The 14,770-nt window shown below is 42.8% G+C and overlaps 1 protein-coding gene across 10 annotated transcripts in view; it reads left to right on the top strand.

The window, feature by feature from the left end:
• Window positions 1-14,770, top strand: part of RAPGEF4 (Rap guanine nucleotide exchange factor 4) — a 290,928-nt gene that overhangs the window by 192,306 nt on the left and 83,852 nt on the right. For 8 of the 10 annotated variants that reach the window (XM_058713831.1, XM_058713846.1, XM_058713862.1 and 5 more), the window contains 4 exons: window positions 8,043-8,096; window positions 8,404-8,510; window positions 12,470-12,591; window positions 14,025-14,208. In XM_058713831.1, the coding sequence (XP_058569814.1) occupies window positions 8,043-8,096; window positions 8,404-8,510; window positions 12,470-12,591; window positions 14,025-14,208 (467 nt within the window). The remainder of the gene's footprint in view (window positions 1-8,042; window positions 8,097-8,403; window positions 8,511-12,469; window positions 12,592-14,024; window positions 14,209-14,770) is intronic. The other 2 variants (XM_058713839.1, XM_058713892.1) reach the window with 1 other exon arrangement.

The raw sequence follows: 14,770 nt of genomic DNA, 5'->3' as shown, positions 1-14,770 counted from the left end.
CATTTTGAGTTAATTTTTCTGTAGGGTTAAAGGTCTGTATCCACATTTTTTTTTTTTTTTTTTGCATGTGGTTGTCCAGTTGTTCCAGCACGGTTTGTGGAAAAGACTGTCTTTGCTCCTTTGTATTGCCTTTACTCCTTTGTCAAAGATCAATTGACTATATTTATTGGGATCTATTTCTGAGCTAACTATTCTGTTCCGTTGACCTATTTGTCTATTGCTTATCAATACCACACTGTGTTGATTACTGAAGCTTCATAGTAAGTCTTGTGAAATCAGACAGTGTGAGTCCTCCAGCTTTGTTCCTCTTCTTCAATATTGTGTTGGCTATGCTGAGTCTTCTGCCTTCCCACATAAACTTTAAGATCAGTTTGTCAATATATTCCACAAAATAACTTACTGGATTCATTTCTAAAACCTCCAGCTTTTGCTGATGTCTAGTGTCTGAAGAAACATGGCTGGTGGGTTGAGAGGTATGATCTGCCTTCTCCCACATCCACCCCTTTCTGCTCTACCTTCTCTGTTGCTGGTCAGTGGAGGAAAAAGGAAGGAAGACGTTCCTTTCTTGAGTTTCTATCTCTCTGTTTATATTACCCAATCCACTATTTCATATTATCTGCTTTCTTATTAGTATTATTAGTGCAATACAATTCCATTGTTAATGTATTAATCATAGTTAATTTAAATTTTTTGCTTGACAATTCTAAAACCTGTGTCATACTTGAGTCTGATTCTGATGCTTATTTTGTCTCTTCAGACTCTGTTTTTTCCTTGCTTTTAGTATGCCTTTTAATTTTTGGTTGAAAGCCAGATATGATATACTGAGTAATAGGAGCTAAGATAAATAGGTTGTTAGTGTGACTTTTGTGTTAATCAGCCTGGGAGTTGGGCATTGTTTAATGTTTGTTGTAGCTATAGATGCCAAAGTCTTCAAATTCCTCTAGTGCCCTGTTTTTGTCTCTGTTGTGTTTGGGCTTCCCTAAGAAGTCCTCCTTAGATAGAGTCTGCATGTTGCAACTCTTTTGGCTGTGATCCACTGCTTTTATACTGGTATGGTAGGGGCATATAGGGGAAGGGGAATGTCCTGTAATCTTATCATTAAGGCTCAGGCATTTAGTGGGTCTGTGTCCCTGCATTGTGACCTTCCCAGCAGTTTCTTAGCTTCGTTTTCCTCCTTGGGTGAAAGAGAAAAACTAGAGGGGGCTGCAATTAGAGAAATGCCCTTCCCCCATGTAAGATAATGTTCTAGTAAAGTCTTCTCCCTGGACAGTAGGCCTTTGGTATGGAGAATGCTCTGGGTGTATTTCACAGTACACTCTCTTCCCTTCTCCTGCCAGAGCCACTAGGAGATCTTTTTCGGCTCCTCACCAAGAGGACCTGGTCGGGTTCCAGGAGGTAAAACCCACAAAAGTGTAGGGCCCACCTAAGACTGCCCCCGCCCCCAGGAGTTTCTCACTCTCAAGTCACTTCAGCAATTCATCAGAATTACCACTGTTAAAACATACACTGAGGAATATGAAAAGGTTTTTTTGACCAAAAATTGATTTGAATCTGGCAGCCCCAAACTGGAAGTGGTCAGGAGCACTCCACTGGCAGGATTTCAGGGAGATACTTTTATACTCAAAAGATGGAAGCCAAGGGGCGCCTGGGTGGCTCAGTCGGTTAAGCGTCCAACTTTGGCTCAGGTCACGATCTCGCGGTCCGTGAGTTCGAGCCCCGCGTTGGGCTCTGGGCTGATGGCTCGGAGCCTGGAGCCTGCTTCGGATTCTGTGTCTCCCTCTCTCTCTGCCCCTCCCCCATTCATGCTCTGTCTCTCTCTGTCTCAAAAATAAATTAAAAAAACGTTAAAAAAAAAAAAAAAAGATGGAAGCCAAGTAAAGAAATTGCTGATTTGCTATGGCTTCAAACCTAGTTGGCCATTTGTGATAGTACAGGCTTAGATTTTAGTTTCCTTAATTAAGCAGGCTGCCATGATGTTAGAGACACAACAGTCTAAAGCTTTCTCCTTTAATTAACTGCACACCATTTAAGGGCACCTACCAGTCTGTGGCCTCTGTTCCAGGTGGGCAGATCCCAGGTGTGACCCCAGATTCCCTTGTCTCTCCCAATTCTGGGGTAGTGGTTTGCCCTGTAATCTCAGTCCTCTGATGGGCCCCAGAAAAGCCATTATTTTCACTTTGTTTGGCTCTTTATTGTTGTATGGACAGCAGTAGTAACTTTTAATCTTTCTACATGTGGAAGCTGAAACTTGGAATCTATAACCCAATTTTGAACTAAGAACTTTAAGAAAGAAAAAAAAAGGCCTACACAAGAAACCAAAAAGGTCTATAGATGATTTATTTTTCCATTATTTAACAAGTGGAAAACTTAGGTAGTCATTTCAGAGTGGTGAAATCTGTTTATAAGTCTGACTTAGGCCTTTAATTTCATACTGTTAACCAAAGAGTGCTGACACAAATGACAATTCTCATGAGACATATATTTCTAAGGCCTTAGTTGTATTATTTCAAAATGCCAAGGAATGTAACTCCTAAAAGTATAGCATTTCCACTAAAAAATAGAATATGATTTTCCCCGCTTTCTAGCGATTTCCTCACTTCAAATTGGAAAGGGGAAATTTGAAATCTAGAATGTCATCGCTTTTGTTTGTTGACTCCTGTTGTCTCCCTAATTGTTTAACCCCCAGAAGTTTTGCCTTCCCATCAGGATCAAGAGCTCATGCAGACCGGGTACTTTATCAGGCTTCTGCTTTAGCTTAGCACGTTGTTCTGCACACAACACCCCTTTAGTAAATACTTGCATTACACTGGATGTAGACTTACAAGACTTTTTCTTGCACTGAGTTGCCAGAGTTCTGCCATGAGCTTTGGGTCCCAGTCTAGCTTGTTATTCTTATCTCTTGGCTTAAAATGTTGTGCCTTGCAAAAGGCTTCTGTGAGCAAACACTCGAGTCAAATGAATTACCCCCTTTCAAAAGGGCCTGAATATGGTTTTTCATAAGACCTATTACCGTGCCTTATACCTCATTATAACCTACTGGGGAGTTATTGTGCATTTTGTAATAGAGGCTAAATTCCTATTTTTCATCACCTGATTAGTATTTCTGAATTGGCTCCGGTGCCAAAAGGAATATTTTCCCTCACTGTTTCTCCTTTTCAGTAGTAATATAAATATAATAAAAAGCAGTAGAATGCATCCCTTCTCCAGAAACAAACAAAAACCAATTACGGTCAATCCTGAGGGAAGTCTTTGGTGGAGAAAGCCAAGAAAAGCCGAGAGAAAGCTGAATGAATACCTCTGCCTTTATCTGTTCTCTCTGCCTAGCTTTTTAGGATCATATTTTCACAGACCAATTTGGATTCTTTCATGCCCAGGTGGGGAAGAAGAATTTTTATCCTCAGCACATGATTGATGTGCTGAAATGTATGCAGTTTAATCAGGGAGGGGTCTGTTCCTTTTCGGGCTTATTTGTGATGTGTGTTTTCTGGCTATAGGACAAAACATTGGGCAGCCCTAGGAAACACACCAAAGAGGCATTAATGAAGCCTCACCCTGCTAGCTCACTGTCCACCTTCCTTGCCCGTGGTGCAACAGGAAGAATGCCCGGGAGGACGTGGAATCCTGAAAGGGTGACAGGACTGGCATGCGGCAGCCTTGTCCCCACTCTGTGGCCACTGCCACCACCCTGCTGTGCAGGTCCTGGGTCTGCTCGTCCTTAAAGTAGTTCTTGCCCTTCCTGCACTCAGCTGTGTATCACAAGGAGGCCAACTTCTGCAGAGAGTATTTCCCAGGCTCCTCTGGCCACAGCTCTGCTTTTAGGACTGGTTTTCTTACTTGGATCATCTCACTAATACCACCATACTACCTCTTTCTCTCTTCTGTGTAACCTAATCATTTATAAGTGAAATTCTTTTCCTTACTTCTCTGGCCCCTGGTTGGAGGGAGATTGAAAGCAAGAGGGTTCTTGCCTCCCTCTTGGCCCGGGAGGGCGGGCAGCATCTCTAGCAGCACCCCTACAGCTAGGACCTGGGCCCCCCCCCCGGGGTTCCAGCTTCTGCCAGGATGCCCAATTCAGTCTCCCGTCCCTCTGTCCCCCACTGGAGGGCTTCCTGCTCTGCTGACATCTGGATTTGGCATCTCTGTTACCCATTTGCCTTTGCAGGTCCTCCACCATCCATAAAGCCAGTTCCCAGCATTAAATGACCCCTGCGAGAAGTATTGAGTGGCTTCATTATCCTGCTTACCCTTTGACTGCTACCCATGTCCTTGGTATATTTGTCTTAGCCCTGGTGGGACAGCTCTTCCTCAATACCAAATGTTCTATCGTAACAAACACGCTTTTTAAAAAGTTAATTCAGACCAAGCATGATGCATCAGTGCTAATGTGTCATCTCAGTGGGTCACAGTGAATACTTATTGCTAAAGATTCTTAAGGTCAACTCTGATACCTGAGAACTTAGAAGGGCTTAGATGCACTTTTCTCAATGGACTTGAAGTAAAGCAGAACATTAACTCATCCATAGGGTGAGCAAAAATGTCTCTCAAAGAAAAATGCAGGTGGTATGGGGTTGTTGTATCTGCAGCATAGATACTGGAGTGGGATAGACCCAGATTCAACCCCCAGCTCCAGGTATTAGCTGAATGAACTCAGTCCCTATATTTCTCTGGCTCTAGTTCTCGATAAAAAATGAGATAACAGATATAAAGGTGCATGTGTAGACAGCGTGTATAAAAAGCCTGACACAGGAAATGCTTAGTCTTGCCCTTAGGGCTGCTTTTCTTGTTTTAATTCTCACCAATATTATTATCCTGCTTTTTTCCCTCCCCCATTTAATCTAATCATTTGTGAAATGACATTCCTTTCCTCATTTCTCTAAGGCACAGCTAAGGTGAAATTCCTAAAAGGAGCTTTACTTTGAAAGCTAAGGGAACCCAAAAAGGAGATAAGCAGATACAAAAGCAATAAAGCCACACTCATAATGGAGGGGTCTCTGAGCAGGCATTGGACAATGATTTTGTTTCTCAGGGACCCGGTCTGCCTGTCACAGATGCCCTCTGTCTCACCACCTATGGCTGCTAGACACCACTGTAGTTCTTACAACATGGATTCTTGCCTAACTGGATATAGTTTCCCTTTCAAAGGCAAATTTTTATTCCCCCAAAATAAAACTTTCCCTGCTTTCACCCTGCATGTGTTCCTTGGAGGTTTTATTTAAATAAAAAGACTGTCCCCTTCTCAAAGCATCCATTCATTGCATTACCCCTAAACCTAAAATCTTTGAGCCAAGGAAGGTTCTGAGAACGCTGCCTTTCAACAGATTAAATAGCCTCTTGGTCCTGGAACTGGTACCGGGATTATGAGGCTGAATGGCAACGTTGCCTACATTTTACCTCTTCAGAAGTTACAAATCAAAGGGACAATTCTGGTTGAAGCCTGATGGTTCCTTTGCTTTCGTAATACTTTCAAAGGAATCAAAAAGTGAACTATCCAGATTAACTGACCTAGGGACCATTTTTAGCATTTTGTTCAAATATAGCCATCTCTGTAGAAACAAATGAAAAGATTCACTCTTCAAATAATGTTTCATTGCACCATCAAAGAATAAATACTCATCAGTAGTCCTCAAGCATGGGCATCTTCTTGACCTCTAGCCCAGCCAGCCTCTCAAATACTACTGCAAAGGAAAGTCAAGTTTTTCCTAGGGAAGAAAAGATCGCCTCAGAAGCTAATCTCACATCCATCTACTCTAGACCACGTATACCTGTACCTCTTCTAAGACAGGAAGAAGAAATGGGTTTCTATTATCTTCAAGAATAACCAGAAGCTTCTACAATTTACATATACAACCAGGCATAGTCCTGGACATATCAACCAACCCATGCAATGTAAAGAGGTGGGACGCATGACTGCTGGGAACTCACAACTCAGAAATAATCAGCATGTTTTAACTGCACACATTTCCAGAGCCCTGATGCATGCTGGTCTGGTGCTTTTGAACATTTTTTCAGGTGACTTGGGATCACACAGCTCTGTCTTTGAGGAAGTAGTACAAACACAGGGCACGGTAGCTCTCCCATCTAGAGGTCTGCCCTAAGGGAATGTGGGCTATTTCCGGGCAAAGTCAGTCTCTGTTTAAAGCTCCTGTTGAATTGGACCACACTGACGTTCCTTGGTCTAGATTCTTTGCTGATTGTAAACATTATGCTGCTTAAATACTATAATATTGCTTGACACCTGTGCTCTAGTGATTTCAAGAGGAACAAAAAAGTCTCCTTGATGCCAGGGAGGTGACGAAAATGTTTAAGTAAGTCAGTGAGATTTCATTCATTCTAAGTAAATCTGCATCTCACCTATGCTTTTCTTAAAGCTTTCCATTCTGTCCCTCGTTTCCTTAATTCTATTATAATATCCAAAGCAGCAACTCATCTGAAATTTATTGTTGATAAAAAGGAAGGTATATGTTTATACATGCATATTTGTATTTAGGTACATAAAGTATTTTAAATTAATATTGACTTATTTCCTCCATTGGTTGTATTTTTTAAATTAGGACTAGAGGGAAAATCTACCGATTCATTTTCAGTGTAATGGCTTCAGTTTCCAAAAAGTAGAGTTTTCATTATAAAGTATAATAATGTCCGTATTAGTTTTTTGCTTTTTGTTTTTTTACTGCTATAACAAATTACCACAGGGTTAGTGGCTTAAAACAACACAAATTAATAATTTTACAATGCTGTACGTTAGAAGTCTGAAATGGGTCTCACTGGGCTAACAATGAAGGTGTTGGCAGCCAAGTCCTTCTGGAGGTTCTAGGAGAAAAGCCATATATTGCTTCGCCTTTTCCATCTTCTAGAAGCTGCCTTCCATCCTTGGCTCTTGGTCTCTTCCATCAGCAGAGTCAGCAAAATCAGGCCAAGTCCAACTCACACTGCTGTCTCTCTAGTTCTAATGCTTTCCCCTCCCTCTTCCATCTTTTAAGAGCTCATAGGATCACACTGGGCCCACCAGGAAACACCAGGATAATCTCCCTATTTTGAGCCTTAACTTAACCACATCTACAGAATCCCTTTTGCCATGTAATCTAATATAGTCACAGGTTCTGGAGATAAGGATATGGACATCTTTGGGGGGGGGGAGGCATTATTTCTGCCTATCACAATCTCATAACTAAACCTATCATCATTTGAAACCTTCTGGAAGTGACATAAATAGCATTGTGTTAATGGTCCTACCACCATCTTTAACTGCACATATCTTTCTCTTCCATTTGGAAATGCCATTGCCAGACATCACAGAGAACTAGAGGGAAGGGTTTGGCAGGACTAAGGGACCTACCTGTGTAGCTGTGTAGCAAGTCATTTTCCTGGGATCGCAATTCAGCACCTTCATCTGAAGAATGTGGATAATAGTGGCAGCTTAATCTGTATCCTAGAGCTGTTCTTTCAGTCACGGAATCCTGAAAACTGTATACCACTTTGCAGATGACAAGAGACGGTGCCCTAGCTGCCCCAGTGGGTCCTCGGAACTTGAGTACATAAAACCAAGAAGTATCATTTAGAAATTAAAACTTTTTTTTCCAAAAATACAAATTGAGGGAAAAGAATCTTAACTACATGACAGAGGACGAAATTGCTCATTTCCATTCTAATTCAGTACTTTATCCCTATCTCCCGAGATAGGTCATTTTAATCTCCATACGTGTTTATCTTGTTTTGCTTTTTCTTCTGCTCTGATGTTTGTTATGCTTTGAGTAGATATTGATTCCCTTCTCATTAAGCCTGCAAACATCCAATCATTCCTATCTGTTTGGTTTTTTTCATTTTTAATAATTTATATTTAAATTTTGGCAAATTGAAGGTCTAATTTTGCCCTTTGAATGCATCTGCATTCAAGTTATTCAGGCAGATTTTATCTCTTGTTTTTTTTTAAATTCTATTTTGAGTTTTATAAAAATGGATGTTTCTTATTATCCCCCAACCCATAATTTTCTTTAGTGTACTTTTTGTTTAATTTTCTTTTGCCTTAACATTTTATTTTTCAGACACCTCTCATTGAACCTCACGTTCCTCTTCGTCCTGCTAACACCATTACCAAGGTAATGGGATGTAGGTGGGTTGATGAACCTTCAGAGCCAACTTCTTAGGTAACCACTGGAGGCGGCCAGTATGTCAGAGCATCACATCAGGAGACCTCGGGTGCATTTTCTAGACATAACGACTATTCAGTGTGTATCAGTTTTCAAATAAAAGGGACATGTCATACAAGTGAACAATGTAAATATGTGAATGAGTTGTATTTTTCAAGCCAGAGTCAGAAAGTGATTTAAGTATTCATCTGGTTTGTTTTCCTTCTATAAATTCTCCCTCTTCCTCCTTCCCTCCTTTCACCTGATTAAAATGTAGGTTCCTTCAGAGAAGATCCTCAGGGCTGGAAAAATTTTACGAAATGCCATTCTCTCTCGAGCACCTCACATGATAAGAGATAGAAAATACCACCTAAAGACATACAGGTATGTGCAATAATTCTAAAGGCTGTGGCCTCCCTCAGATTCATGTTTAGTGACATTGGAACAAACTTGTGTTTTCTTGTTTTCCATCTATGGGTAGCATGTTTTATAATCCTCCAGGTTTTGGAAGATCTGAGTTTGTCTTAGATCCCTGCTTAGCTTTAATTATCCTTAACATTCCCAGCAGTTACTCCTAAACTAATTTGCTTGGACATTGGTTTAATTGTGATAAACAAAGAGAAGAAAACTTTTCCATTTCTGTTCGCTAGTGTTTTTTTAGGGGAACTATTAGATTTAGATGAGATTAAACTAACATTTACTTAGCATTTGTTTCTGCTTGAAGCCCTCCGCCAGGCCATTTTCCCTATGTTGTCCTATTTCATCCTACCACAGCCCTGCTAGGTAGGTGTTAGGCCATTTTTCAGATGATAAAAGTGAGGCTCAGAGAGAGTAAATAGTTTTCCTTGTCCAAGTCACAAGTCTAGTGAGTGGCAGAGCCAGGGCTTAAGCCAACCAGCCTCGGTTGATTTCCAAGTTCAGTGATCTTTTCATTCATTCTACCATTCATTCATTCCACAAATGTATTAAATACCTACTGGGCACCGGATGCTATTGTGTTCTAAGCCCCAAGGATACAGGAGTGAATAAAATATACAATGTTCTTTACGGAGTTTACTTTCTACTGTAGGATTTCATTCTAGTGTGTATATAGTGAGTATACAACTCTATCACGTCTATAATTATTTAGAATAGGGAGTCACTATAGCTGTCACTGGAGTTAAGGAATTATGTAGTTGAATCTTCTGGGATGACTGAACACTGGTGGGTCAACTGAGGATTCATGTCTGATCTTTTAGCTTTTGATTTTTTTTCACTTCACCATGGGTTTAGGAACTGGAATGGCCTATGCATGGCACACAAGCTTTCACTTTCTCCTTGCACTCGCGGTTTACCCTCATAGCCCTTTTTTAGCAGTCACTCAACTCTCCCATTTAGTCTAGACATGACCTCAGAACCCATCAGACTTGGCGTGAGTCAAAACCCATTTGATTCACATGAACCAAATTCATAAGACACAGTGAAAGCTAGGATACAAATTTTAAAGTTACCATGAAGGATAAATATATTTCTATGACTGTCAACTATGATAGGACCTGTAAAATTAGACCTCATTCACCTTATAGGAAACCTTTGAGTACACGTGCCTCAAGATCCAGTCTGTTTCCCAAGGACAGAGATGGCAAAACAGGCAAATTCTTCCTCTTTGGATCACTTTTTCTGCACTCCTTGAAAACAAACACTCTTCCACTTGTGCTTGTCATGAACATGTTTATAAGACTAAAACTGACAGGATATTTGTTACATTAATTGACCTCGTCTTGAAGAGAATTTTGGAAATGAGACGGGATTTGAGAAACACTTTAGTCTTATCAAGAAGACACATTCCATTTCTTAAGACAGACTATTCATCCAGCCCTTTTTTAAAGTTTACTTATTTATTTTGAGAAAGAGAGAGCATGCATGCCCACAAGTAGGGGAGGGGCAAAGAGAGAGAGAGAGAGAGGGAATATCCCAAGCAGGCTCTGTGCTGACAGCACAATATTCTCTCTCTCTGTCTCTCTCTCTTCCTCAAAATAAATAAATAAACTTTATTTTTTTTTAATGTTTATTTATTTTTGAGAGAGAAAGACAGACAGAACACGAGTGGGGGAGGGGCAGAGAGAGAGGGAGACACAGAATCAGAAGCAGGCCCCAGGCTCTGAGCTGTCAGCACAGAGCCCAACGTGGGGCTCGAACTCACGGACCGTGAGATCATGACCTGAGCCCAAGTCAGATGCTTAGCCGACTGAGCCACCCAGGTACCCCCAAACTTTAAAAAAAATAACAAAAATCATGTGTTACATATTCCCAGAGAGAGTTAAAGCACTTTAACTCCTCAAGTGAATCTCAAAATCTCATATGGCTAAAGGACCTTTTTCTTTTTAAGTCTTTGTTATTTTTTCCCCTGACTTAAGATGTGACTATGCTTTTCCAAGTGTGGACTTGCATTAGGGAAATCCCGTTAAAATATGTCATCTTTATGACAAAATGGAAACTAGAAGTCAGAAGCCGTAAACTCTTTCTTGCTCCATCATACTAACATTTTCAATCCCTGAAATACAGGTGTCGTGTGTATTCCACACCCTATGACACAAATTAATGATCTGTTGGTAATAACCCATGGACTCATCTGGAAGCCAAAGGCATGATTTCTCTTTTCTGCACCCCAGTTTAAGTTCCTTGCCCCACATCTTGTACTTTCTAGTTCCATCTCTCTCCTCCTCCCCACCTGCTTATATCATGGCTGCAGTCTCCCCAGACACGGTATCCCCCCAAGTCATCACCATGCTAAGGTCTGCTGTCGATTCTAAAGTGGCTGGAGATCTTTAATGGAGAGGAAACTCAGTGATTCTATCAGCTAGCTGTGGATCTTTGTTCTGTGTGCTGACTGCAGGATTCTCGTACCCTGAGCAAGGACCCAGGTGCTCTGAGATCATCTCAGAGTTCCTCTTAGCAAAGAGAATCGTTGAATTAAAAGCCACATGGAATTGATTAGTTTATACCTTTATGAAACTTCTCCCGTTAATAAATTCTGAAATTAGAAGAGCCATGTTTTGACAGTTCCTGTGTTCAGAATGAATAGTTACTAGGTGCCCCCTTTGCTCATTGAAGCTCTTTTTGTGGGTGTAGACTGTTTTCAGAGTAGCCCTGGAAATCTGACGGCCTTCTCAGTACATCTTGCTTGCGAAATGTTCTAGAATTGGACCTGAATCAGGGCATCCCAGGAGCTTAGACAGATTTCAGAGTTCCTAGAACATTAGGGGCCATCTTTTCGTCCTCGTTTTTTTATAGATGAGAAAAGTGAAAACCAGCGAGTTTAAACGACATGGCCAGACTCACACAGCTAATGTCTAGGAGACACAGTGCTGTATCTAATGACTCCTCCCAGGCTAAGCCTCTTCCTAAAGTGGCACAGCACCAGGAAACCCCCAGTTTAAACTAGAGAGGAGCTCCTGAGCTCCCCCCCCAGAGATGGTGCCATCCTTAGCCCGGGATGGGAGGCCACCAGTAGCAAAGACCCCAGCTGCTCTGTGACTTCCTGTGTTGGCCCTTGGGATTCATTCCTAGGGCTTCAAGATTCCATTTCCTCCTCTGAACCATCATGCCACAAACACCTGCCCTTCTCCCTCACCCCACTGAAGGTCTCAGTATTTCCTAATTATATGTTTCCTAACTAATACACGCAGTTCACCCATCCTGACGAACTTACCACAGAGGGGCAACTTAGGGGTGAATGTGTGACTATGCAGAAAGCATGTGGAGCTCCTCAGATGACAAGCTCTGCAGAAGTGCTGATGCTCATTACATAGGACTTTTTTCAGAGAGATTTGCATCGCTAATTGCTTGTTTCTCCCAACGCCCCTCTGGGGAAGATCAGTAGTATTACTTGAAAATATAAAGTGCTATATAATTTTGCACTTATACACCGCCTTTCGTGGAGCACCTCCAAGTGCCTCACAAACATTAACTCATTCCTCACAGGCTCGGGTGAAGGAAGTCAGATGTCACTTTGCCCTCGTTTTACACTGAGATTTTCCAGGACCAGCGAGACAAGAGAGTTCCTGGCCCTGGGCTTAGCTTGCTAGATAACACTCCCCATCTAGTGGCCCTTCGGTACCCCCTGGTGCTGCAGTGTGTAATGCTCTTTCATTGCTTGGAAGGTTCCCTCATGAGCTGAGTGGTTTTGTTGGTTTGTACAAAAGTTTGAGAACCTGAGGCCACGCCATGCCATGCTTTGTTTGCAGTGAGACCTCTTATGGTTGGAGGAGCACAAGCGTTTCGGGAAGGTCTTTTAGAAGCCATCTCCCAGCCTTCCTCCGCGAGGGCGTGCCTTCCCATCCTTTGTGTTCCCCTCTCCTCAGGCAATGCTGTGTGGGAACCGAGCTGGTGGACTGGATGCTGCAGCAGACTCCCTGTGTCCACTCCCGAACTCAGGCTGTTGGCATGTGGCAAGTGCTGGTAGAAGACGGCGTTCTCAACCACGGTAAGATGAGCCCCAGGCCCTGGAAAACCTTTTCCCTGGGTAAGTTGTTGTTGCACTCCCAAATGGGCCAAAAAGGAATTATGGTCCCTTTAGGGGCCTGCAGAGCCGGCATCTTCATTTAGCAATACGAGTGCGGCGAGCGGATGCTATTGATTGCTATGTTCCGCCATCTTGCCCCCCTAACATGGGAGAATGTATGAAGGGAAAATGAAATTGGGACCCGAGTGCATCAGTTCCAATTATGTTTATTAGTTTGCATTCACGGTTCATTGGTAGTGTGATTATACTCTGAGCATACCAATCCTGATGCAGGGGCAGAATGAAGAGCAATGCGATATGCGGCGGGGCTGGTGGCAGGGAAAGGAAGTAATGAATTCAGAAGCTGCCTTTTAACAATGGCGTTATCTGGGAGAGCCAATTTGTATCCACACGGGATGACCATATTTAAAATCAGGAATGTGCTCGACTGTCGCAGCCCCTGACACCCGCAGGGGCTATCGTGGGGCAGGGTAGCTGTTCAGGACTGGAGTGTGACCGTGGTTGATCTGCTCATGCCATTTGCTTTAACAACCACTTTTCCAAACTGACAAACCATTAAAATCGTTCATTTAATTTACCAAGGCCTGAGAATCTAATGATGGCTTCACCCGTGTTTCTCAGACTTTAATGTGCATTCAAGCCATCTGGGACTCTTGTTAAAATGCAGATTCTGACTCAGCAGGTTTGGGATGGGTCCTGAGGGTCTGCGTCTCTAAGACATAGAAATGAGAGATCCTGAGCCAAGTTCACTGACTGTCCTACCAAGATCTAAGTCTTTTTCTTTAAAAGGAACAAGGGAAAAGCAAAACTTTTAAAATCAGAACTGGATGGAAATTACCTTAAGTTACTTCTAGGGTTATATGACCTAGAAGCTCGGTCTCGTCAGTTTTGTTCAAACAATTAATTTTATTCTAAACTTTTTTTTAAAGTGCAGACATGTTAACAAACAGTACATATGGAAAGAAAAATACGAATCCTGATCCCTGTAGAGTAAGATTGTTTTAAGTCTGTGCCCGAAAACCATTATAGAGCATGATCTGGCAGTTGGTTATTTTCCTGTTTGGGACACATGTCCCACATGCCAGAAGATGCCACCAAGGCAATTTTTGCTGGTCAGTGTGCTCATCTCAGAAAAGCTGGCAGGTTCTCATAAGAACGTGGTGGGGCCAGCTGGTGGCGGCTGGGTCAGAGAGAGCCTCGAGGTGCATGACCGCAGTTGGGAAGTCATGTATTCCAGCTGCACAGCCCTGGGCAAGGCGGGATCAGAGGGCTGAGGAGTCTCACCGCTTTGCTGCCACTTGGCTCTCTTCCCTGACACCAGCCGTTTGCTTCTGGTAAACGGGGCTGTGAGGCAGAGGGACAACAGCTGATCCTTGCCTTCATGTTTCACGTAGTGGACCAGGAACACCATTTCCAAGACAAATATTTATTTTATCGATTTCTGGATGACGAGCACGAGGATGCCCCTTTGCCTACTGAGGAGGAGAAGAAGGAGTGTGATGAGGAGCTTCAGGACACCATGCTGCTGCTGTCGCAGATGGGCCCGGACGCCCACATGAGGATGACCCTCCGCAAACCGTGAGTAAGAGCGCAGTGCGCACCCTGTGCCAGTCCCCTGGGGCCATGGGCATATGGAAGCACAACGCTCACCTGGGCCACAGGGAAGCAGGCTGATTTCCCAGGTCCTGGCCTGCACTCAGGGCCAAAGGGGAGGCTCTGGAGGTGGGACACAGCAGTGTTTGTCTCTTTTCTATTTTACTTTTGAGCCAGATAAATCCATTTCCCTTTGCATGAGTTAAAACTGTACAGAATTTTAGTGGTTGGTTCGGGATGTCAAAACTAAGTCCACATATTAAAAAACCTTTAGGGGGCTCCTGGGTGGCTCAGTTGGTTAAGTGTCCGACTTCAGCTCAGGTCGTGATCCCGCGGTTTGCGGGTGCGAGCCCCGTGTCGGGCTCTGTGCTGACAGCTCAGAGCCTGGAGTCTGTTCTGGATTCTGTCTCCTTCTCTCTCTGCCCCTCCCCCTCTCACACTTTGTCTCTGTCTCTCTCAAAAATAAATAAACATTAAAAGAAAACCTTTGGGCAATGACGAACAGAAACGGCTCTGTTTCCATGCCAGAATGTGACAGCCCCTGTCT

This window comes from Neofelis nebulosa, chromosome 2 (assembly GCF_028018385.1).
Source record: "Neofelis nebulosa isolate mNeoNeb1 chromosome 2, mNeoNeb1.pri, whole genome shotgun sequence".
In the NCBI taxonomy this organism is placed as follows: Eukaryota; Metazoa; Chordata; class Mammalia; order Carnivora; family Felidae; genus Neofelis; species Neofelis nebulosa.
This window is presented reverse-complemented; position numbering and strand designations above follow the sequence as displayed.